The sequence below is a fragment of the Triticum dicoccoides genome, chromosome 6A (assembly GCF_002162155.2).
Source record: "Triticum dicoccoides isolate Atlit2015 ecotype Zavitan chromosome 6A, WEW_v2.0, whole genome shotgun sequence".
In the NCBI taxonomy this organism is placed as follows: domain Eukaryota; kingdom Viridiplantae; phylum Streptophyta; class Magnoliopsida; order Poales; family Poaceae; genus Triticum; species Triticum dicoccoides.
In genome coordinates this window covers 5,167,961-5,194,090 of record NC_041390.1, presented here as the reverse complement: position 1 = coordinate 5,194,090, position 26,130 = coordinate 5,167,961, and the positions used below count along the sequence as shown (strand labels likewise).

At 44.3% G+C, this 26,130-nt stretch overlaps 3 protein-coding genes across 4 annotated transcripts; all 3 read left to right on the top strand.

Annotated features, from left to right (window-relative positions):
* Positions 1-5,950: 5,950 nt before the first annotated feature.
* LOC119319219 lies at positions 5,951-8,923 on the top strand. Its single transcript, XM_037593706.1, has 2 exons — positions 5,951-6,268; positions 7,597-8,923. Exon 2 carries the CDS (start codon positions 7,999-8,001, stop codon positions 8,665-8,667), a length of 669 nt encoding a protein of 222 aa, XP_037449603.1. The 5' UTR covers positions 5,951-6,268; positions 7,597-7,998; the 3' UTR covers positions 8,668-8,923.
* A 1,295-nt stretch (positions 8,924-10,218) lies between these two features.
* LOC119318897 (protein enabled homolog) lies at positions 10,219-11,605 on the top strand. Its single transcript, XM_037593458.1, has 2 exons — positions 10,219-10,322; positions 10,747-11,605. Exon 2 carries the CDS (start codon positions 10,776-10,778, stop codon positions 11,319-11,321), a length of 546 nt encoding a protein of 181 aa, XP_037449355.1. The 5' UTR covers positions 10,219-10,322; positions 10,747-10,775; the 3' UTR covers positions 11,322-11,605.
* A 954-nt stretch (positions 11,606-12,559) lies between these two features.
* LOC119319217 (MKI67 FHA domain-interacting nucleolar phosphoprotein-like) lies at positions 12,560-15,997 on the top strand. Of its 2 annotated transcripts, none has more exons than XM_037593705.1 (9): positions 12,560-12,688; positions 13,437-13,555; positions 13,660-13,780; positions 13,876-13,931; positions 14,017-14,064; positions 14,153-14,250; positions 15,000-15,069; positions 15,145-15,255; positions 15,723-15,997. In XM_037593705.1, the coding sequence occupies exons 2-9, from the start codon at positions 13,466-13,468 to the stop codon at positions 15,771-15,773; spliced, it is 645 nt and encodes a 214-aa protein (XP_037449602.1). In that variant the 5' UTR covers positions 12,560-12,688; positions 13,437-13,465; the 3' UTR covers positions 15,774-15,997. The 2 variants fall into 2 exon arrangements, with proteins under 2 accessions (XP_037449602.1, XP_037449601.1); XM_037593704.1 differs by having other exon boundaries at positions 13,431-13,555.
* Positions 15,998-26,130: the final 10,133 nt, after the last annotated feature.

Genomic DNA, 26,130 nt, shown 5'->3' with positions numbered 1-26,130 from the left:
ACACCGTCGGTGGTCCGCCGGCAGATACACGAATGGTGGTCGGTCGGGCTCGGTGCTAGCCCAAAATCTCGTCAGCGCACCATTGCCACTCATTAAGTGCGACGACTGCCCATAGAAGGTCGTGCACCGCGTGTCTACAACGCTGGAACATTCTAGATGCGTGTTTATCAAGTGCTTAAATGATGGGGTATGTGTTACTTTAGTTTCGGTTGTACTCTCGGATTTGACTAGTTGTGCTAACTTAAAATTTTATTGTGTAGAATGGATGCAAGTTTTGGTATTGGGAAGAAGAGTATATCGATATACTGATAGAGCACAATTTAGTAGGTGTTCGTGCACTTTTAGCTAGCATAGAGGCTAGAGATGAGACTAGTGTACTTGTTGCTAGAATAGAGGCTAAACATGACACTAGATGTGATGAAGCAACGTCTACTTCTTTACACTCGAAGAAGAAAGAAGCACGCAAGATCGAGTCTCCACAGATCAACAATGAATGCATCAAGAAGGCACTAATCCAACTTACAGGAGCAGTTATGGAAGTTGGATATCTTCTAAAATGTATTCTTGTGGTTCTTGTTTTCTTTGGTCTTACTTTTCTAGTTTAAAATTTGATGATGAATTCTCATGTATCAAAAATCAATTATGAAAAAAAGTTATGGGCTTGCAAAGAAAAATGTACGCGGATAGGATGCGACCGGGATGCGTCTGCGCATTGGGCGCGCGGACACCGTATCCCAGAAACTGGATAGAATCCGGCCAAAACGGACGTCAGTTTGGGGTCGTGCACTAGAGTTGGCCTTAGATGTGCAATAACGAGCACATCTAGATATGCCCTAAACACACCTATAAATCCAGGTTTGTGGCCAAAGTCGGACCTGTTCATCCATTGAACACTTATTTGAGCTTTGCCCATTAAATTCTGTAGCCAAAATGTGCCCTCCACATATACCTAGATGTTGGCCGAGAGCACGGTGGATTTGAAGCCCCCCTTGGTGATTTCGATGTGTCTTACGTTGAGGTTGAAGCGGAGGTGAATGAAGAGAATGACGGTGATGGTGACATGTAAGAAATCGACATTTCGGTCAGCCGGGGCGTTTGAGGCCCTATTTGAGGCGACCGTCTGGGTGAAATTTCATGACCGGGCCGTCCCCCGGGCGTTTGAGGCGGGTTTGGGGCGCCCGGCCGTAGATGATCTTAGTCTAGTTTGGGAAGTTTTTGGAAGCTTCTAGGCCAGATTTTCAGTCGTTTTTTTCTTTCATTTTTAATACTTCTGCATTTTTTATTTTTATGGTTAGTTTTTCCCTTTTCGGTCTATTTTTAAAATTCATGAACATATTAAAATTCACAATTTTTTTTCCAAATATACAAACTATTTTTTAAACTCTTGATCTTTTTAAAATATGCAAGCATTTTTCAAGGTTCCCAACATTTTCTAAACTCTGTAGACTTTTATCAAACTCACGAACTTTTTTTTAATTCACACTAAAATTTGTGGACATTTCTGAAATTCACGTACATTTTTTAAATACATGATTTTTTTCAAAAAAATGTTTTTAATTCATAAACTATTTTTAGATACACTATATTTTTTAGAATTTGTGAACTTTTAAAATCAATAAAGTTTTAAATTCACAGTTGTTTTTTGAAATCAGTGAACATTTTTCAAAATCACGACCTGTGCAATTTTTTTGAATTCATGATTTTCTTGGATGCACCAATTATTCTAATCCATATAAAAACTGGTGACCAGGTCATTAGAGTAGGAAAATAGTGAATGCAAAAAAGAACAGTAACCCTCGTGAGCGAGCTGTGGGAGAGGCAGCTAGCAATATTGGGTCACAACCCACGAACTTAGCGAGCACCAGGAACCCATTAGATACTTGAAGCCTAGAGAATAAGCGAAATAACTAATTAAGGGATACCCCTTCCAAAGATCACGAGTGGCACACATGTAGTGTCCACTTGTCGCAACCAGGAAGTTTTCATTTTGTTTATTCTTCAAAATGGTTTACCTCTTTAGACATGCATCGAAACCACGAATCGTTTTTACCCTTGGATTTCTAGCGTCGATTTTATCCCTCCAAAACCTACAGAAACTAGGCAAAACTAAAGCACAAAGAAACCGAAAAAATCATGTAAAACCCAAAAGAATGTAGAAATGGGATCGCTAGCATGCAACACGTGGTGATGGTAGGGTGCACCTCTAGGCGCGATCTCCAGCCAAAAGAGTGACATTTGGGGGGATCCCTTCAAGATGTACCAGTTAATTAGTTGCACGACTCCTATTTGACGCCCTCAACACCGATTATAGTGTATTTCACAAATCAGCACCCCCCCTCCCTCGGTCCTGGGCTCGGCCCATTAGATTTTTCTTCTTCTTTATTTTAACCTTCAAAAATAAGCATGTGAAAATGGGATTTAAACTCTCCACCACTTGGTGTACTTCCACCCGATCTAACCTGCTAGGAAATCAAACTTGATGTGCCTAGTTACTTTTTCTTCTTCTTGTTGTTATGCGTCTTCTTTGTCTGGTTTTCTTCGGTTTTATTCCTTTCTATTTTACTTTTGTCATTTGTTTTTCCATTTGTTTGAATTCACAATTCTTTTAAAATCACGAACTTTTTCAGATTTATAAACATTTTTTCATATCCATGAACTTTTTTTAATTCAGGAACTTTTTTCAAATCCATGAACCTTTTTTTTTTCATATTTTAGAACTTTTTTCAATTTCATGAACTACTTTCAATTTTGTGAACTTTTTGTTGAATTCATGAACTTTCTTCAATCTCGCAAACTTTTTTGTCAAATTCGTTAACTTTTCTTCAAATCGATGATTTTTTTTTCAATTTTTGTTTACTTTTTCCATACTCGTGAACTTTTTTTTGTCAATTTCATGAATTGTTTTCAAATCCATGAAGCTTTTTTTTCCATATTGTAGAACTTTTATCAATTTCATGAACTACTTTCAAATTTGTGAACTTTTTATCGAATTCATGAACTTTCTTCAATCTCGCAAACTTTTTTTTCAAATTTGTTAAAAAATTTCAAATCGATGATTTTTTCTCAATTTTTGTTTACTTTCTCCAAACTCGTGAACTTTTTTCTCAAATTCGTGAACTTTTTTCAAAATTATTGAAATTTTATCATTTCATTATAAAAAACCAAATCGATGAACTTTTTTTTTAAGATCCTATGATTTTTTCTAACTTTTAGTCATTTTTCGATTTTATGATTTTGTTCTAAAATTAGTGAGCTTTTCTCAATGTCATGAACTTATTTGAATACGTGAACTCTTTCTAGTTTGTGAACTTTTGTTGAATATGCAAACATTATTTTCATGTTCGTGATTTTTTTTGAAACAGTGAACTTTTAAATTTGTTCACAATATTAAAAAAATCACTTTTTGTTTTTTGCAAAATGTTATCAAATTATTCAAAAAACACAGCGATACAGTAAGCGGTACTGTAGCGCGGCTACATTTGTTCTTAAATTATTCGTGCTGCAACGAGCCACTAGAATCTAATAGCTCTAGTTTTTTTAAACGAGTGTTATGGAGTGAGTTTGATTCCTCGTCAGAGCCACCATTTTGCCGGTTTTTCGCGGTATAATACAATTCGCCGCGTGCCACGTATGTGGGCCAGCCCAGCAAGCGCTACGGTGAGCGCCAGTTGCCTTCCGCGGCGCTCAAGGCGCGGAATAGGCACTCCCAATTAGTTACTCCCCTGAATAAGATGTCTCCCTCCCGTCTCACACTAAGGCCCAGTTCTTTTGCCAGAATCTGCGGATTCTCCCAGAACCTGCCCATTTGTTTTACAATCCTATCTAGTTAGGGTCTAATTAGATAGGATTGTAAAATAAATAAGGCTCAAAGATTCTGGGAGAAGCTAGGTTGGGGTCGGATTCTGAGAGAATCCCCAGATTTTGGCAAAAGAACTGGGCTTAAAGGTGGTACCCCTTCGCTCTTTTTTACTCCGCGTATTAGATTTTTGTCAAGTTTGACTAAATCTATATAAAAGAAAATATCAACATCTACAATACCAAATATATATGCCATCAAACTGCATTTCATAACGAATCTAAAAATATTGATTAAACATCATGAACGTCGATACCTTTTTTTCTATAAGTTTGATCAGAGTAGAGATACTTTGATTTCAGACTAAAAACGATCGGAGGGAGGGAGTAAGACGCTATGCATCCCCGGCCTCTCCACCCCAAAAGTATAATAAATAAATACCAACGAAGAAGGAGAACCCATCCCTGAAATGGGACCGTACGGCAGATCAGAAGGCGGCCATCCGTCGTGAGAGTGAGCTAGCTAGCAGCATTATTGCGCCACGAGTGATGTTATTCAGGCCTACTACTACTAGTAGCATAGCAAGTAGCTTTGAGGATAAGATGAGGCAGAGGATGGCACTCCTTCCTCCTTTTCCTCATCCTATGGACGGACAGACCACCATCATTATCGCCGCCGCCAATAATGCAGTTGGAGAAAAGCATGCGCCGTCCTTTCTTTTCCAACTACATTAGAGCATCTCCAGCCGTTGGCTTCCCATGAGGCGCTAAAAATCGCCCCCTGAACCGCACCGGCGTAAAAACGCGCGCTGGGGGCGTGATGCCATCCAGTCGTGGCGTCCATGGGATTTTTTGAACGGCGCAAACACGGCGAGTTCATGCATATTTCGGCGACTTCAAACCAAATTCGATCAAACACGGCACAAACATGCCTCCTCATACATATTTAAAGTATTTTACAAAAAAAAACTACTAGGCCCGCCCGCCGTCTCGCTCGCCTCGCCGCTCATCGCCGGCCGCCGCCCTTGCAGTTCTACATGCCGAGGAGCCTGTAGAACCACGTGTAGTCGCAGCCGCCGTCATCGTCGTCGCCACCTCCGTCGTGGCCGCCGTCCCTGCTGCAACCCTCCCCCGGTTGACGCGGCGGGTTGGACGGTCTGGCAGCGTCCTTGTCGTCATCGCTGTCGAGGATCACGACGCCGTGCTCGTCCTCGCGCCCACGCTTGCAGGCGGCGATCTCCTCCAGGGCCCGGGTCTGCCGGGTTATCTCTGTCCGGAGGTAGTTGTCGCGCGCCCACCGCAGGGCGTCCGCGTTGGAGAAGCCACGCCGGGCTATCTCCTCATACTCCGGGGGGAGGCTGGGCTCGCCCGGAAGCGGGGGTGGAGTCGGCGATGCGGATACCGGAGCTGCGGGTGCGCCGGCTGACAGGCGTGTCCTGGGGCTCCGGCTTGACGGGGCAGAGGCAGGGAGAGCCGGTCGACCGACCGGACGAGGAGGAGGACGCCCGGGGTCCATGCGCTCGGCGTCCACGAGCTCCCACGGCGGCGAGAGAAGGACGGCGGGGAGGGGTACTCCAGCCTCGGCGTGTTGCCGCCCTCGGTGTACTCGAGGACGACCTCCAGCGTGCGGCCGGGCACACCCCACCATCGGCGCCGCCCCTCGGAGTTGAGCCTGCCGGAGGGCACGATGCCGTTGGTGGCCTCGAGCTGCTCGGCGTGACGGCGGCGGAAGTAGGGCTCCCAGAGCGGGCTGTCGGGGACGTAGCGCGGCCGCTCCCTCGCCGCCCGCGGCAGAGAGGCGCGAATACGCCCGATCTCCGCATGACGTGCCGTCTCGGTGGGCGGTGGTGGCACCGGGACCCCGCCGGCGCTGATTCTCCATGCCCCGGGCACCCGCATGTCCGGCAGGACCGGGTACTCGGCCTCGTAGAGGAGCCGAGTTTCGTTTTCGTGAAGGTGGCGGCGGTCGAAGCCGTTCGCCGCCGCCTAGGAATCGTTCGGCCATTTCTACGAACTGGGACAGCGAGGAGAGAGGGAGGAAGGGGAGATAGGGCGCGTCGGCGGTGGAGACTCTGTGCATGCCATCGGCACACTAGGATCGGCTTATATAGACGGAGGCGGCGTGAGCACGCGTGACATGCGCGGCGTTACGCCTCCACTGTGCCGCCCTGTCTAGGGGAAGGGAAGGAAGGAAGGAGGCAGGAAAGAGGAGGAGAAATTCCCCAACCTCTCTCTCTCTTTGTCCGTCTGTTGTCGTTGAGTTCCACTTGACTCGCTCCCCCGCAGATCGAATCCGCCTCGAATTCCCCGATCCAGCAGCGCGGCCAGCCATCCACATCCCCACCCGCGACGACTCCGCCAGAGCGAAAAAGAGGACCCTTCTCCTCTGCTCCCATCCTTCGTCCCCCCGCCCAGCGCCAGATCCCTTCCCAGACCCAGCGGTACCCCATCACCACCCCCGCCTTCCTGCCAGGTAACCGCCGCTCCCCCCTCCCCTCCCTCGGCTCTAACCCGGATCTGGATGTTCCTCTTCCCCGCGCGAATTCGCCCAATTCGAGCGATGTTCGGTTACGGCCGTGGGGAGGGGAAATTGCCGGTTGGTCGCCGGAATCGCGCGCGTAGCTTCCGTCAAATCGGCGAATCAAGGCCCGATTCGGTGGAATCGGCGGTGCAACCGGTCGTAATAACCCTAGGAGGAATTCGGGGTTTGTTTTCCGATCGTACGAGAGCCGAGGGGATCTGCTCCTCTACCGCTCCGGCAACCCGGCTAGGTTTTGTTATTAGTCGAGATCTCGTCTCGTCAACCGCGGGCTCGCAGCGCACAGCAGCAGCATGCGCTGAATTCTGCGATGCTCCTGCTCTCTTGTTCTAGTGTGGTTATTATTTCGCCTACTATTCACTGGGTGGATATGTTGGATCCTGCGCCATGATGCGGAGCAGTACATCGGTTGGGTACCCCTGTTTAGGGAATTTTGCTTCTGCTGTTCGGATACGCCCAAATTCATGGCAAGTAAGACTGCACAATTTAAACTCCAAGCCTCTGTATTTATCTCTCATCTGCTTCTACCAGGCATTTTAAACTCCATGCGGTGAATTCTGTGATACTCGTCCTCCCATCTTCTAGTCCAAGTTAATATTTCGCTAATTTATTGGGTGGATATGTTAGATCCTGGGCCATTATGTAAAGTACTAGTAGCACAACGTTTGGTACCTTTTTAGGGAATTTTGCTACTGCTGTTTAGATACACCTGAATTCATGGAAAGTTGAGTTAAACTGTGCAGGTTATTCAGATCGGTCCATGGATCGGCCAGTTTACTTGCCATGATCACAAAGATCGGACCATTTTCTCTTATACAAAAAGATACCAAAGCCCATACCGACACTCCAAGCCTCTGTCATCTGTATTCATCTCTCATCCGGTTCTGCCAGGCTCCACCTAAGAAATGAGATCTTGTATCTGTCCCTTTGCTTTCGAAGAGCAGAACAAACTAGAGAATTCAAATCCTTACAACTCGGCGTGCCAATTGGGCATTGGTTCATGGGGATATTTTTTGCCGTGATGGCAGAATTTTTCTGCCTTGCTCACTGATTGCCATTATAATTTGAATACTGAAAATATGTCACGAGATCATTTTTCGTACACGATGTGTTATTGTTTGGTTTATTCTGTATCATAACATTATTGTCGCGTTGCCTGAATCACGAAAGGGTCTATTCTTCTTCTTCACCATCCATATCTGTTCATTTTTCAAAAGTTGACTAGGCTTTCTTACCTGAAGCTTCTTCTTCTGTTGTTGCAGTAGTAGATCCCTTATGAGCTGGTTGGCTGCGGTTTCACTTCAGTTTGGGGGCTACTAAGATGGGTCAGCAGCTGGGCAGAGACAAGATTGGATCAAACTTAACAGCTGATGACATAGCGAGCGCTTTCTACTTCTCGCTCCTGCTCTCCCCTGTTGTCTCCTACTGGGATTGCATCTTCCGCAAGATAAGATACTCCTTCAGACCCGAGTGGGTGTAGCATTCTGCGCCAACCGCTTCTGCACTAGTTGGTCCGGGAGTAAATCGGCCGGCCCGTAGGAAGAAAGCATCTAGACAGGAGTCCAATAACTATGAACTTTGCAGATTTTGGTTTTCCGTAATTATAACTGGTAGCGGAGTTTAGCTGAGATAGTAGTAGTCAATAGCAAGCAGTCACAGTGGTCATGGAGAAGGCTGCGGGCAATCAGGCAGGGAAAGTCTTGAAGAAGGGAAAGAAGAAACAGGCGAAAGATGAGCTGGACCGCCAGAAGCAGGCTGAGAAGAAGAGGCGTCGGCTAGAGAAAGCGCTTGCAAACTCTGCTGCCATCATTTCAGAGCTAGAGAAGAAGAAGCAGAAGAAGAAAGAGGAACAGGAAAGGCTGGACGAGGAAGGCGCTTCGATAGCCGAAGCAGTTGCTCTTCATGTTCTCATAGGTGAGGACTCCGATGAATCCCGCCATCTGGTGCTGAACAAGCACAGAAGATGCAACGACTGGGACCCCTCGGCTGGTTTGGATTTCACTCTGGACACGCAAGGCGCAGCTGATATCTACTCCCCTGGTGGACTCATGTGCGGCAATCAAGCTTATGCTTCCAGCGGGAGGTGGATCGACTGGGGGAACGCTCATCCCCTGCCAACCTGGGGAGAAGTGAGGGACCTGAAAGCGTCCTACTACCAAGGAACGTTCCACCAGTCAACAGTCGCCTGCCCAGGCTACATGGCTGCCCAGGCCGTCTCATCGCTGCAGATCCGAGAAGACTCATCCTCTCCAGGCCAGGGAGTCGCCGCCGCGACCGTCGTTAATAGGATGCTCGGCGGCACCAACAGGCTCAACCTTTACAGGGAGATATGAAAAAGGAAGATATATACAACCAACCTCGTCGTCATAGTGGTTTTGTACATAATAGTCACCGAAGGTGTGCTGACTATTTTGCCTGCGTGCAGCTGTTCCAGCTATCAGGAGAATCTGATGGCGCAACTTGTTCCGCCCTTTTGTTTTCGTCAGTCGGTGTAATAGGATATTTTGCGTCTGCTATTGTTGGTATTGTAATGAAACAAATATGATTTCGATTCTCTTGCTGCTAGCTGGGTTTTGTCTCGAAAGTCTATATATAGTTCCATCTTTTTGTGTTTCCTCCCGAAATAAAAGGTGCCTGTGGAATGAAAAACTTTTTGCGTTTTTGCCTCCGTCCATAAGTGGATTGTTCCCAAGAGTATTTTGTTGTGCCAAATGAAATCCCAGAATGGAACATGCATGTATTGATCATTGCACTGGATGGCGCTGTGTATTATAAACTGCAGAGTTATGTACAGGGAAGAACCAGAACAGATTCCGGGAAGACTTATGGACCAATCACTGCGCGTTATATATGGATTGATGTGACCTAATTGATCCGTACATTTTTCAGATAAAGGTAAACTTTATTGACTTAAAATGGAGCTTCGAATAAAGGTGAATTTAATTGACTCAAAATGAAGCATTGAAGAGATAAAAACACTCCTCTCAAAAGAAAGTAAAGATACAAACACTACGAGCAATTGAGGACACACCCAAACACTCGGCCTCTACATACTTAGAACGCACACAGCCAACACACACACACACACACACACACACAAACTCGTCGGCATCTTGCAAAGTTATATAAGACCAAAGAATGCGTACGCGAGGAAAAAAAAGAACAAAAAAGCCCCAAAGAAATTAGATCAGTGGTCGGCCAACATATCCGTACATGAACGAGGTTAGGCCTTCTTTGATACAAAGGAATCTCAAAATGCAGGAATAGGAAAAACGCAGAATTATAGTGTCATGTCCTCTTGTATACCATAGGATTACGAAACTACATTAACTTGGTTGTTAGAGCGTTTGGTATTAGAAGAAAAACACAAACAAAAATCCCCAGGAATTCCCTCCAAAAAAAGAGTAGCATGAATTCGACCAAGAGGTTTGCGGGGATGAAAATGTTTCTCCAAAATAGAACACAAATGGATCCTATGAGGAAATTACGAAGGATTACAATCCTACAAATGGAACAACCAGCATAGAAAAACACTGTAAAGACTCAAATCCCCTAAAAATCCTATGTAATTAGTTTGAATCAAGGAGCCTTAGCCTAAGCCTGCCAAGCAACTTTTTGCTTTTTTGAGAACAGCCTGCCAAGCAAGTACAATCATCTGTATGTTTTTTTTAGAACACAATGTGTATGGCTTTGTTGTAATTTTTTTAGGGCAAGCCTTTTTTTTTTGAGACAAGGGAAAGGCTTTGTTGTACTGGAGCGTTGCGGGCTGAACAAGGAGGAGATGGGCTGGATGTGCCGAAAAGAACGAAACGGACTCAGCCGTCAGCCCATTAGTCCAAGACCTACCGAGGCCCGGACCCTCTAGGTTTCCACCACCGCCGCCTCCTTCCTCTGCCCTGCAACTCCGCCGTCCTCGCCGCCGCCTCGCCGGAGCTCCGCCGCCCCGACTTCGCCGGAACTCTGCCGCCCCGCCCTCGCCTCCTCCTCCGTAAGTCACCTCCTTCCCCGTGTCTTCTTCCCGATGCAACCCGCCGGAGATGAGCTACCCAACTCCTTGGTATTCGAGGATACATTGCCAAGTTGTTAGTGAAGAAATCGATATTTTTCTTGTTCCCGTTGCTCGATAAGCATGCTCACGTTTCTGTTGATGGCACTTCTATCTTGTCCAGATTCATCATTTACTTAAACACCTAATGATATTGCTGTAAATTGGTCTGCTAGATGCCATAGTTGTCTCTCCTACAAGTTTTTTCGTCAGAATAGTGTAGCTGAACAAATCGGCGAAAGCCACGTTAATGGCTATTCGTCTGGACTGAACACCCAGCTTCAAGAACACAATCTTATGATTCATGCTCACCTACAGTTGCTACATTGTGTTCATTTGATAACCTGTCTGTCATCTTCAACGACAGGGAGCTGCATTGAGGTTTGATTGAGCGGCATGGGGTTGAGGGGCAAGACCAAGACCGGTGAGGGGAAGGATGTCCCGTTGCCTGTTAATCAGGCAGGGAAAGTCTTGAAGAAGGGAAGGAAGAAACAGGAGCTGGACCGCCAGAAGCAGGCCGAGAAGAAGCGGCGTCGGCTGGAGAAAGCACTCGCAAACTCCGCTGCCATCATCTCACAGCTGGGAAAGAGGAAGCATAATAATAAGAAAGAGGAACAGGAAAGGCTGGACGAGGAGGAAGTCGTTTCAAAGAAGAATGATGAACCGGACCGCCAGAAGCAGGCTGGGAAGAAGCGGACTCGGCTGGAGAAATTGCTCGCAAACTCTGCTGCCATAATTTCAGAGCTGGAAAAGAGGAAGCAGAAGAAGAAAGAGGAGCAGGAAATGCTGGACATGGAAGTCGCTTCGATAACCGATGCGGTCGCTATTCATGTTCGCATCGGCGGGGAGTCCGATGAATCCCGCCATCTGGTGCTGAACAGGCACAGAAAATGCAACGACTGGGACCCCGATGCTGGTCTCAACCTTCACATGGAGATGTGAAAAAGAAGATGTATACAACCTCGTCGTTATAGTGTTTCTGTACATAGTAGTCACCTATTTTGCCTGCGTGCAGCATGTTCTTGCTATCAGATGAGAAGAATCTGATCTGTCGATAGCGCAACTTGTTTCGCCCTTTGCTTTTCGTCGGTCGGTGTAATAGGATTTTGCATCTGTTATCGTCGGTATTGTAATGAAACAGATATGGTTTTGATTCTCCTGCTGCTAGCTGGGTTTTCTCTCGAAAGTCTATATATAGTTCTTATTTGTGTTTCCTCTCAAAATAAAAAAAGGTGCTTGTGGAACGAACAGCCTTTTGTGTTTGTGCCTTCGTTCAGTGATGCACTTTTTCATGGCTCGTCTCTCCACATCATCCGTGTTATGCATTTGTTGATCATTTCCCTGGATGGAGGTGTGTATTATAAATTGCAGAGTTATGTACAGGTAAGAACTAGAACAGAACAGATTCTGCCGCACTGAAAACTTCTTGACCAGTCATTTTCACATTACTGCGCATTATACATGGTACATGGATCGGTGGTGACCCAACTGATTCGTACATGAACAAGGTTTAGGCCTTCTTTTTGTTTTGCATGCATGATTCTCAAAATGCACAAATAGAAAAAACACATATCGTGTCGTGTCCTCTTGTATCCTATATAGAATTACAAAACTACATAAATTTGAATGTAAGAGTGTTTAATATTAGAAGAAAAACAGAAAAGTACTCCAAAATAGAGTAACATGAATTATTTTTTCGACAAATAGTAACATGAATTCTACCAAGAGGCTTGAGGGGATGAAATTTTTTCTCCAAAAGAGGGTACAAATGAATCCCATGAAAAGAAAACACCAAGGATTCCAATCTTGCGAGTAGAACAGCCATCATCGAAAAAATTTGTAAGGATTGAAATCGTCAAAAGAATTCTAAATAATCCGTTTGAATCAAAATAGCCTTAGGCCGCCAAGCAAGTTTTTGCTTCTCTGAGAACAACCTAGTAAGAATATATTTTTTGAATTGTTTGGATTGATTACCACATGTGTCACGTGGTGAGCCTTGTTTACAGCCATGCGTATTTTTTCGAGACAGATTACAGCATTGTGTCTGTTTTTTGAGCAAATACAGTGTATGGCTTTGTTAGGAGGAGATGGGCTGGCTGGGCCGAAAAGAACGAAAAGTTCTCAGCCGTCAGCCCATTAGTTCAAGACCTAAGTCAGCCGCACGCCCCCTTGGCCCGGACCCTCTAGGTTTCCACCGCCGCCGCCTCCCTCCCTCTACTCCTCGCTATCGGCCACGCTCGGCCTCCTTTCCTCTCCCCTGCAACTCCGCCGTCCTCTCCGCCTCGCCGGACCTCCGCCGCCCCTCCTCCGTAAGTTCCCCCCGCCCCTCATTCACCGCTTCCTCTTCATCGATGCTACCCAGAAAACAGTCTTCCTGGTAGCTTCTTCTCGATGCAACCCGTAGGAGATGTGCTACCTAGCTCTCCTTGGTACTCGAGGATGGAATACATTGCCAAATGTTTACTTGAGAAAGTTGTTCTTTTTCCTGTTCCCGTTGCTCGCTAAGCATGCTCACGTCTCTATCGACTGATTGATTCTATATACGGCCTTTTTCCTAATTCTACGCGGTGCTTCTGTGTTTCCCAGATTCGTCAATTACTTGAATATACTGATGATGTGGTTGTAAATTTGTCTGGTTGGTATGTGACATGGTTGTCTCTTCCAGAAGAATTTTGTGTCAGAATGGTGCAGCTAAACATTCGGGTTGGAAATCAAATTAATGGTTACTCGTCTAGATTAAACACCCAGCTGTATGAATGGGTTGACAGCAATGATTGACTGTTGAAGTTTCTATGTTGTCTAGATTCATCATCATTTACTTATATCCCGATGATACTGCTGCAAATTAGTCCTGTATATGCCATAGTTGTCTCTCCGAGGGGATTTTTTGTCAGAATAGTGTGGCTAAACGACCGTGTGAAAAACGGACCACAGTAATGGTTACTCCGTGTTCGTCTAGATTGAACATCCTGCTGTAGGAATGTACTAATCTTATAATTCACACTCACCTACAGCTGCTATATTGTACGTTTGACAACCTGACTTCTTCAGTTACAGGGAACTACATAGAGGTTTGATTGAGCGAGATGGGGCTGAGGGACAAGAAGAGGAACCAGAGGCGTGTGCTCTCGCGCCGCTCGGTTGGTCCCAAGACCGGCGAGGGCAAGGATTTCCTGGTGCGTGCTTGCCTTTGAACCGAATCGAACCCAACGGAAAGAAAAACACCCACACATCCATTTTGTTCTTGTCCCTGATGTTGTGTTGTGATTGGTTGGTGCAGCCGCTGGAGGGGAAAGAGCAGAGGATCCGGGAGAAGAAGCAGCCTGAGGAGCCGGAGAGCACGGCCACCGTCCTGTACATCGGCCACATCCCCCACGGTTTCTACGAGGACCAGATGCAAGGTCTGTCTGTCTCAGTGGAGCTTAGAGAAGCGCAGCGGATGCGAGGAGGGGTCTGGTCTTAATGTCCGTCTTTGTTGGTTTGGTTGTTTTTGCAGGTTTCTTTCAGCAGTTTGGGGCTGTTAAGAGGGTCAGGGTTGCCCGGAACCGCAAGGTATCCTATACTGGATTACAAGGTATTTGATATATGTGTTGTGTTTTCTGCAAGCATCTGACTTGCTCTTTGGTGATGTGTTTAGACAGGGAAGTCTAAGCATTATGGATTCATTGAGTTTGAGAACCCTGAGGTAAGCACATGCATTTTTTGGATATATCATGGCACACTGTATGTTTGTTGTCTGCTTACAAGTTCCTGGCATGCTCTTGGTATATCAGGTGGCGAAGATTGTAGCTGATGAGATGAATAACTACCTGTTGTTTGAGCACACTCTGCAAATTGCGCCTGTCCCACCGGAGAAAGTTCATGCCAAATTGTAATCACTGCAACTATGCTGGTTATATGTTTATTTTTGCCTTTTGATAACGAAAGCATAGCCTTCATCTTCTGTTTAGGACTACACATAATTACCAGTAAATGAGGTCAATATTGTATATTCTTAGGAAAAAGCTGTCTAATCTGTGTTTCTGTCATGGAATACTTTTTACAGTGATATGGTTTCCCTATAGGCTACAGACACTCAGTTAATATTACCAGGCTGTTTGTTTCCACTCCATTGCACAGCTGGATTTATGCCTGTTCATAGAAAGAAAATAATGATGCAAGCTATAATCAGTGATGTGTGCTGATTGCGTTACACAAACTGTAAGCCATGTTAGAAATATATATGAATAGCTATAATGAGTGGTATGTGAATGTCAAAACACAATTATACACCAAGAATTCACTATGATGATAAAAACAGGCCATAGCTATAATGGAGGACTTGTGAGTCAAGGGTTTGTGAGAGTAATATGAATCGGTATATATGCCACTGCATTAATAAGTGCACCACTGAAGCTTGGTGGTAATCTCTTGTAAGAACTTGCAAGGTTCTTGTCTTAGATCTCATTTTTTTGCTTTATTTATTCTTGAATCCTTGTTCTTTTTGTGTACTTTATTATGAACACAGAGGCTGTTGTAATTCTTACATAACTACAGTTCTGTTTTCCTGTACTTTTAGCATATAGCTGTACGTAGTCACTGTTTCTGATGTTTTGATTCCACATCTTGTATCACTTCTAGATGGAAAGGTGTGCGGAAGGGATTTATACCAATTGACCGGGTAGCAATTGAACGGAAGCGGCTTAGTAAGGTAATCTGTCGCTAACTACAACCGGAACACGAAATTTTACGCTGTAGATTAATATAAGCTGTGTTGTGTTACCAGGATAAAACAGTGGAGGAGCACAAGAAGATGCTCGAAGGAATTGTAAAGAGGGATGAGAAGCGTCGCAAAAGAATCAAGGCTGCTGGTATCGATTACGAGTGTCCAGCCCTTGTAAGTAACACTTGATGCTGTTCATTGATTTAATAAATTGGTCTTACTTCACCAGATATGAATTAGTTCAGCAATTTGCCTGCAAAATTCAACCTTTTTATTTACCTGGAGCAAAAGGCACACAATTGTAGTGTTCTAGAGCCAATTTTGCAATGTGTTACTTTGTAGGTCGTTGATAATTATAGTAGTGCTTATTTATTCTTATCTACATTCGCTTACTTGATATAAATAATTTATGCAATAGCACCAGTGTTCATCCCAGGCTTTGCTTAATCATATTTTGTTCTGTGCTTCAATTGTTTTTTTGTTTCATGCCATATGCGGCCGGTACTCTGTGGAGATAGCTTTTGCTTTCTGCCTGTCTGATTTTAGCTAAACGATGATGTTTTTTCTTTTTCTGATTGTATGCTGTGTGAGGTGATGACAAGATATTTGCCTGGTTGCTTATGATTTTCTTGGTCATACAGATCGGAAGCGTTCAGCCTTCAGCTAAGAAGATCAAGTTTGATGAGGATTAGCTATACAGAAGGCAGATGGATCTTTATCCGGTTGGAGTGATGGGACTCTGCTGAGTTAACCTGGCTGGTCTATTTTAGTAGGGATGAGATGGCGATTTCGTACTTTGGTTTTGTATCTGTGTTTGGTCGATGTTATGTAAGTTAAATGACTGGTTTATGTCTGTGAAGAAGCATCAAGCTGTGGTGGAAGATTAATGAACTTTGCTTTCTTTCCTGCTCCCTTATTTACATCCTTCAGCTGTCACTGCAGATCCACCATATAATTAGTGTTAATTCGTCTCCCAAGGTTTAATAACATACTCCATCTTAAGAACCTTGAATGCCATCTTAAGAAAATATACGATTTTCTAGATTCTGGATTTGTTGCTACTTTAACAATTAGCTACTTCAGCGATCATTTCTTAGGTTAATTTGTGTTTCAACATTTACACCTTGTAGATCATTTTTCGGGGATGCATGCTGGAGCCTCAATATGATCAGGCTGCTTGCATGCACGCACGAATGTGGTTAATAAGATTTCGCCATTTGCTATGGCACCCATGATATATAGCATTGCTGTATAAATATCCAGACGGAAGCTTTCACTAGGAACCAACATCATCTTGAGCTCTCAGAATGGTAGACACAAAACTAGCATCTCTCGGTTTTATTGCCCTCTTGAGCACTGGATTAGCCAATGCTTCAATGAGCAGGGAGATCCATGGGGAGGGAGGCTCCAACTCTAGCTCTGAAGGAACAGGCTAGGCAGAGGGAGGGGGTGGTGGAGAAGTGAGTGGTGCTGGCTCATGTTCTGGGACTGAAACTGGATCTGGCCAGAGTTCTAGCAGTGGCACACATGCAAGCGCTGGAGCTCCAGGTGGAGGGGGTGGCAGTAGCCAATATGGTGGTAATGGATCCGGTGTCGGCTCAGCCTTCCAGTCAATATAGTGTAGGAGGGGGTGGATATGGTGAACTTGGTGTATCTTCTAGCTCTGGTAGTACCATTGATGGCGATGGTGGAGGATTGTGAAAAACATTTTTCAGTCGCTTCCAGTCCCATGAGTAAGAATTATCCAACCATGCCAATGCATTTTCCTCCAAATATAAAGGGAACAACTTCTTCTTTACTTCTCTCTTTGTCAAGCTTGAAAACTCAATTAGACCACATAATTCTTTCATAAATAACGATTGCATATCAAGATGAACAATTCCATCTCCTGCATAACGGTTATTTTTCACTTGTTCAAGAATGTCAACATGTATTTCAAAAGAAATATTTTTAGTAGGTGGAGGTTCCTTCCTAACCACTTGTGCACGTGGAGTGGTCACCCCAAACAAGCATATTAAAGGATTAGTTTCCATAATAGCAGACGAAAACAAAAAACAACACGTACGATAAAAGTTGTCCTTACCAAATTCCACATACCAAGAGCGCTCTACACTCCCTGGCAACAGCGTTAGAAAAGAGTCTTGATGATCCACAAATATAGGGGATCAATCGTAGTCTTTTTGATAAGTAAGGGTGGCTAACCCAATGAGGAGCAGAAAGAATTTACAATCAGTTTTCAGCAATGTTTCACTATAAATGGTGTAAAGATGGTTTTGATAGATAGTTTGATAGCAAGATAAATGAAAGATCTTTCACCAATACTTCTCCTATGCATCAACTACGATGTGTAATCAACACACACAAGTACTCACATGAACCAATATGAGGTTTGATACAAAGATTGAACACAAGAGAAGAACTACGGTTTGAATATGAGATGGTACTGGTGAAGATGTTGATGAAGATGACAATCCCCCCGATGATTGGATTGTTGGTGATGATGAAGGCTTCGACCCCCCCCCCCTGCGGAGGGAAGTTTCCCCCACAGAATCGCTCCACCGTAGAGCAAAAGTGCTCCGCCTCGCAGATGGCGGCGGAAAGTATCAAGGGTTTTCTATGTTTTTTCCTAGAGCAAAATAGAATTTATAGTCAAATGATGTCGGGACGAGAGCCACAACGGCCCCACAGGGCCACATGGCGCTTAGGGGGTAGGCCGTGCGACCAAGCCGTGTGGGGGTCTGGTGGGTCCCCTATGGTACTTCTTCACTCCATAAATCCTTATATATTCTAAAATAATTCCCCAAAAATCCATGTTGCATTTGGAGCTCTGGGAAATTGTTTTTTCTTTCATTGCATTTTAGGTCCAGATTTCCAGTTGTCCAACAATTCCCCTCTCTTTGTATTCCTTATAGTTTAAGAGAGAAAAGACATTAGAATTTCATCATAATGTTAAATATATAATTGAAATAGAATAAATTATAGTAGAAAATAATGATGCAAAATGGACGTATCAATAACATGTTGTCTTCGTACTTCTACATTACAATGTTTTGTCTGATTAAAAATGGGCAGGTACCTAATCTATCTATACATATACTAATCAGAGACTCCCTGAAAGTTCCCATGTTAATCAGAAATTACAAGCATTAATTTGGTGTAAACGAGTTATTACAGTGTAGATCTTCGGATATATTATTAGAACAAGAGACAAATAATGGTGGAGACTTGATTTAATGTTGTACTAATAAAGTTATAATATACAGATCAAAAGCACAAAAAACCATAGGTTAGATCCTCCTTTCGACTACCACTCCCACCGCCGTCTCCGCCGCCCTTCTTGTTGCTCGAAGAAGCATACAACGAGGAGCTCCGTCCAGCTACACCTCTTCAGGCCATGTTGCTTTTGCACGATACGGTTGCCTCCGCAACTGCAGTGGCAATGATGCGGAGGACGGGGTGTAGAAGGGGTTGGTGTTGAGTAGCACAGCAGTGGCTGGGGCTGCAGGTCGGCGGGGTGGCCGTGACGGCTGGAGTACGTGACGAAGAAGTTTTCTTCGTGGGGCTTCAAGGCAGCGATAGTTGGAGCTGTAGGGCGCAGGTGGGAAGAGTTGTGGCAGCGGTGCCCTTCCTACAGTTCTTTGCGGTATAGCTAAATTAGAGGAGCACATGAGGAGGAGGAGTGATGTACTGGGATGGGTTCATTTCTTTTTCTGTTTTTGATGAGTATGTTGGGGCAGGGGCGTTTTTGTCCGAATGAAAATACATGAAGTCAAGTGGCTGCAGGGGCATCTATCGATATATGTGAGAGTTGATTTGACAATTTTCAAAGTGTGGAAATTGCAGTGAGATTTGTTATTTATGAACGTATGGAAATTGCAATGAATTTTTTTGAATTGCCATAATTGGAGTGGCACTTATCCAATTAACCCCAGTTAAGGTCAATTGTCACAGTCTAGAAATCTCTACCAGGTGACTCCATCGATTTGACCACTCTACTAAGTTTTTTTAGATATTTAATTCTACATACAAATGCGTAAGTTGCATATATTAAGGAGTATGTTGTCTTTAATATTTAAGGCATAATTCATTATAGTGAAAGTTTTGCTTAACATTTCAGACTTAAATAATTGTGACACAATATAATTTTGGTTTAGCACAAGGCATAATACATATATTGATGTTAGTTATAAATGAGAATATTCCTTAACATAAATATCTCATATATTATCTCAATTAACAAGCATGCAATTAGTCAAGTTGAGATACTAAGAAGTAAAAAGGTTTATTATAAATGGTCGAGAAAAATTTACTTATAAAAGAGAAGTATGATGGAAGGTGTGTTTCATGATTTTTTTTTCACACACCCTCTTTCATATGTGGTTGTGGTTGCAAATAAAAGGTGTGTTTGTTTACATGCTATTTTTTTTAGCCATTCCATGTCCTTTCTCCATTACCCTGTCTTTAATCCTTTTGACCATTGCATTCTTTTCTTCTTATACCAATCTTTTTATTTTATTGTAATATAAAGGAGATTTTGATTTCTGTCTAGACCATATCAATGCTGATTATCGAAGTTTGTTAGGTGAATTAGGGACCAAGGAAATTAAGCTGTGTTTATTTTGCTATTTAAGGTAACTATGTCTTATTTGTTGGAAATGACCATTTGTGTTTTATAAAATTACGTGTAGCACTTCTCTGTGACAAACAAATGGGGTGATGAGAAAGGTCAAATACTTGATGGAAGGAAAAAAAATCCTGAATCACCCACACCACAAGTGACTCCCTTGGATTTGGAGAAGAAATATAAAGAGATGAATGGATATCACCCAAGTGGTGGATTGGCTTAATTAATCGGATACTATAAGAGTAAGGAATACTGAATGATGTTAGTTGTTTATTTATAATTTTTGTGCTGTTTTAAGTTCTTGATAACCTACTTGCTGTTAATACTACCTAGCTTCTGCCTTCCTATCATATGAATACAAATTTAATACTCCCTCCGTTCCCAAATATTTGTCTTTCTAGGTATTTCAAATGGATTACAACATACAGATGTATGTAGACATATTTTAGAATGTAGATTCATTCATTTTGCTCCGTATGTAGTCACTTGTTGAAATCTCTAGAAAGACAAATATTTAGGAACAGAGGGAGTAGATGTTTCTCTTTCACATGTGAAAAAAACATGCATGATGGAAAGTACAATACAATGTATTATTGTTCTCCATGGATGCATTATTTGTTTATTTATATTGTTTGTGTTGTTTTCAGTTCCTCATTACCTACTTGCTATTCATATGACCTAACTTTTGCTTTCTATGTCATATGCATGTGGATTTAATAAAAAATCACATGTAAAAAACCATGCATGATGGGAAGCACTATATATATGTATATTGTTGAAGTGTAGGTCTTCACTCTACAATAGGAATAATATTCCTTGTTCATTGATATATATGTTGTTCATGTTGTTGGGATCGTATTTGCCTGAACGATGTGTTGCAGGTCTTGGCGGTTCACATATTCTTGGGTTCCTGTGCCTCGACCAGTGTGACGATCTTCTTCATGAACGATCAGTTGCCATGTGCTCTGGACACACTTGTTAGGTTTCAGTTATGGCCATGCATCCTTCACCATTACATAGATTGCCTGTTTGATAGCCCATCTCTGTTTAGAGCATGTGGATTCCTGATGCATTACGATTGATGATACATCTCCAACGTATCTACTTTTCCAAACACTTTTACTCTTGTTTTGACCTTTAATTTGCATGATTTAAGTGAAACTAACCTGGACTGACATTGTTTTTAGCAGAACTACCTTCTTGTTGTTTTTGTGGAGAAATAAAAAGTTCTCAAAATTGGAAAAAACTTTACAGAGATTTATTTTGGAATAAATGAAAAATATTGGAGGCATGCCTACCCACCAAGGCGCGCCGAGCAGGCTTGTGGGTCCCTTGGACCCCTTCCCGACCTAATTCCAGCGGTCCATCTTCCCGAGAGAAAAAAATTAGAAAGTTCCCATGCGTTTTATGATACAGAGCCCCCGCCAACTCCTGTTCTTCATCGGAAGCCCTGACTTGGAGTTCCTTCGTGGGTCCGGAGGGAAGGATTCATCATCGTCGTCATCACCAACCCTTCTCTATCAACAATTTCATGATGCTCACAATCATATGTGAGTAATCCCCTTGTAGGCATACTGGAGGTAGATGGAGATGGATGAGATTTCATATGCAATTATGTCAATTTGTTAGGGCAACATAGTGGATACTAGGGATTAAGCCGTAACAAATTGACATGATTTGTTCTTAGATTGATGTTGGTATGACTTTGTTATGCTTAATGGTTGTCACTAGGGCCCAAGAACCATGATTTTAGATCTGAACATGTTATGCTTTCATGAATATATTTGTGTTCTTGATCTTACCTGCAAGTTGTACACTAGTTGAAAAAAGGTCATCTGTCCCGGTTGGTAAGGGCCTTTTGTCCCGGTTTGTGAACCAGGACTAAAGGGTCGTTACTAATGCCCTAGCCCTTTAGTCCCGGTTCTTACACGATCCGGGACAGATGGGCCTCCACGTGGCCGGTGCGCCGAGCCCAGGCAGGAGGGCCTTTGGTCTCGGTTGGTGACACCAACCGGGACCAATAGGCATCCACGCGTCAGCATTTCAGGGGCTGGGTTTTTTGTTTTTTTGAAGGGGGGGGGGTTGGGGTTTTTGGGGGTTTAATTTAGGTGTTTCATATATTGTGTTAGCTAGCTAATTAATAGAGAGAAGTGTCCTCTCTTATGTTCGTGCTTGGTCGACGCTATATATACGTATATATAGAGAGGACTAAACATGCTAGCTAGTAAGCAAATGAAGGAAACAGAAGATCGTCATGAACATATGCATACAGAGAGAAGTGATATCGACCACCTCTCCTTCTCTGAGAGATTGGTCGAACAACAAGTTCGCGTATATCTATCCGACACTACCGGCTACATATATACAATAATTATCTCTTACAATATAATCTCCTAATTATATATGAACACAGGGTCCACATAGTATTCTCCGTCTTCAGCGATCACGTGGTCAAGGAAGAATGCCACCAATTCCTCTTGAATTGCTCGCATACGATCTGGTGGTAGGAGTTCATCCCGCATCCGAAAGATATAATTTGAACAAGGGGGTCAATACATATATATATATGAATAAATGAAACTCAACACAAATGATGGTAATAAAATAAAATTGTGAATATTATTGCTTACGCACTTCATATTGTTCGTTAGAGTACCCCCGTTCACAGGTCATGTGGCGGATGGACTTGCAAACGTAGTATCTACAGAAATCATTCCCTTGTTTTTGCCACAACCACTTTACAAGAAATAGAGGTCAGTCAAACTGATAAGCAAGAATGCCAAATGGTATTGATGAAACTAGCGCTTGAATCACTAGGAGGTGCGCGGAACATGTTACTATAGTACTTACTTTCGGGTGTCTAAATTGCAGCTCCTTCGGCAGTCCTGGAGCTTTTTTGGTGAATTTTCTCCAAACCCTGCCAGACAAAGAAAACAATTACTTGATATCAGGAAATGAATAAAGTTGCTGATATGGTGGATAATGATTGATTTATGTCTCGAGCATTTGAGTCATGTCCGCATAGTCCTGGGGATCTTTTTGTCTCGAGTCTAAGACGGTTACTAGTCCCTGCTCAAGCTTAATCTCTAGGAGAATATAGTGGAAGCTGCGCACGCATGCATAACTCATCAATTACATTACTATAACCTGGACTAATAAGGGAAACCGAATATGCACAAGACAGTAACACTCACTTGAAGTTGTAAGGAAAGAGTATTATATCTTTGTTTTCATTTATCACCAACGATCGTAGCAAGTTGGCCTCGGTATCTTCGGCACGATATTTAACCTCAGTTGCATCTATGAGATTTGTGTTACTGAACCCAATATCACCGATTTGTCTTTTCTTCAATTCGGCGATCTTCAATCTGCATAATATAGTGAGGATAATTATAAATACATGCAATGAAAGAGTTGACCTATATAGAGAAACTTAATGACAGAAGTAGTACTACTTACAGACAGTAGCAAGTGACCGTTGCTTTATCGAGGGCCTTTTGATTGAAAAACTGGAAGAACTCCTCAAATGGAACATTCAACAGTTCAATTCCAACGAGGTCATGCTCCTCTCTAACTCTCAGCGTCAAAGTATTCCTCCCCCCAGACTCTCTGCAGGTTTTCATGTACCAATCATGGAATCTTCGCATCATCGTTGTTAGAGATCTTTCATCTTTGACAAGAGGCTTCCCGTACTCGTATTTGTGTTCCTCCACCTCCAAGAAATCATAATGTACATCATCGGGCAGGTAATCTCCAAGATTGCTATAACCGGGCACCATCCTCGGATCATTAGCGACGATGTCGCTAGACACCTTGAGTGGGGGGCACGATTGGTTCGCTTGTTCGCGGAGCTGGGCAATTTTTCCCCAGGTCGTTGTTCTTTTATCCTTTGATCACTGACAGTACTTCCCGACCGCTCTGCTTCAACAAATGTCTTTGCAATAATGCGCTCATAGTTGCCTTTCGGCGGAGACTTTGGTGGTTTTTTCAGGGCAGCCAGAGTGCGCTTCGCTTTCACCGGATCTACCTTCTCCTCCGGAGGTGGATGTTTCTTTGCTTTCAACCCTTGAAAGAAGTTCGTCACTTCGGCTCGCGCGATCTTTGCGTTCTCCTCCGGGGTCCTCTCGTATGGTAACTTCTCTGGAGTCTTCAGAGAAGGACCGAATCTGTATTGCCTCCCGCCTCTGGCTGTACTGCTAGACGCCGGCAGAGTAGACGGAGCGGCTGTGGCTGTCTTCTTTCCTTGCTTACGAGCCGGAGGAGAAGGACTACGCCGCGCCGGAGCAGCCGGAGCGGCGGCGGGTCTCTTCCGCCCTTGCTGACGAGGCGGAGAAGGAGGAGGCTGGCTGCTCGGGCGCGCCGGCGCAGGCGGAGAAGGAGGCGGAGTGCCGCCACGTGCCGGAGAAGGAGGCTGAGTGCCCTGATCAGTTGCCGGAGGAGGAGGCGGAGGAGGAGGCGGAGCGCCCTGACTTGCCGGAGGAGGAGGAGGCGGAGGCGTCCAGTTTAGAAGGTTGATGAGCTCCTTCCGATATAGGCATGGAGTCAATATACAAGAACCCAGCCGAGTCTCCCCTTCATCGGTAGGGTGGTCAAGCTGGAGGTCCTCAAATCCCTCCGTTATTTCATCCACCGTCACCCTGGCATATCCTTCTGTAATCGGACGACAGTGAAAAGTTGCGCCGGGTTCAGGAGGCCGAACAGAGCCGACAACCGCCTTGACTTTGAAGTTCTGCCATTGCGTCATAAGGTGGCAATGTTGAGACTCCGTGATAGTATCCACGGGGTAGCTAGCAGGAGCCATCAAGACATGCTCCGGCTGAAGCAGCTCGGTGGAAGCCACGCTGCTTCTCCGCTGAGATGGCGGGGTAGCTTCGGGGGTAGTTTCGGCAAGTCGCTTGCTGCGAGCTACTTCTCGTTCCTCTATCGCTTGGACCCTTTCGTGCAGCGTCTGAATTTGGGCATGCTCCACTTTTTTCCTCCTCTCCTGGCATTTGTAACCGCCTGCGTCCGGAAAACCAGCCTTCCACGGAATGGAGCCTGGCGTGCCTCGTGTCCGTCCAGGGTACTCAGGATTCCCGAGGGCCATTGTGAGCTCGTCGTTCTCTCTGTCTGGAACGAACGTCCCTTGCTGCGCTGCATCGATATAGTGCTTAAGCCTCTTGACCGGTATTCTCATTTGCTCGTCCGTCCAAACGCACTTCCCTGATACAGGGTCCAAGGTTCCACCAGCCCCGAAGAATCAAGTCCGGCAACAGTCTGGCCAGTTCATTGTATCTGGTTCGATCCCTTTATCAAGCAGATCATTCTCAGCCTTGGCCCACTTAGGCCGGGCTTTGAGGTAGCTACCTGACCCCGTGCGATGGTGAAGCTTCTTCTTCGCAGCATTTTTCTTGTTTGTTGCCGACATCTTCTTGCTCTTTTCCGATGTATTGTGGGCCACAAACGCGGGGCAGTGATCTCTGATCTTCTCATATTTGCCGATGAATTCTGGTGTCTCTTCTTTGTCGACAAACATTTTCAGCTCATTCTTCCACCTCCTGAATAGGTCTGCCATCTTCTTAAGAGCATGAGACTTGATTAATTGCTCTTTAACTGGCTTCTCCGGATCTTCCTCTGGTGGTAGGGTGAAATTTGCCTTCAGCTCAGTCCAAAGATCATCTTTCTGCATATCATTGACATAAGACACCTCAGGGTCTTCGTTCTTAGGCTTATACCATTGGTGGATGCTGATCGGGATCTTGTCCCTAACAAGAACCCCGCACTGAGCAGCAAATGCTTCCTTTATCCGGATGGGTTCAATCGGTTGGCCGTCGCGCGCGATTGCTGTGATCTCAAACCTTTCATCCGAGCGCAACTTTTTCTTTGGGCCTCGTCTCTTTACCGAAGTTGTGCTCGATCCGTTGGGCTAGAAAAAAGAAGAAAGACTAGAGTTAATTAATATAATGAATGCATCAATTAGCTAGGCAGCACAGGCTTAACTAATATATTTACCTGGCCAGACTCTGTTCGGTCACCGGAGCCGTCACCACGGGCTCCTTCTTGCACCAGCATTGGGTCACCAGATCCATCATAATCATATCTTTCCTCCTCCATTATTCGATCATCATAGCCTACTTCTTCACACTGTTCTTCCATACCATCATTGTCATTAAGATACGACAAGACATTACCTCTGGCTAAGATTATGTCCCCCAACACCTCTTCTGCTTCCTCGTCTCGTCCGTGCTCCATTATTTTTGCAAATATTACAACATGGCAATTATTACACAAACATGACAACATGTGGATATATTAGTGGCAAACATAGACCTAGCTTATTCCGGGTTTGGGGTGGCCTCGGCAACGCTTCAAGGGTAGGGGCGCGGCGGGAGGGGGTAGGAGACCGACATTTTTCTAGGGTTTAGGTGTCCTCGAGAGTTTTGGTC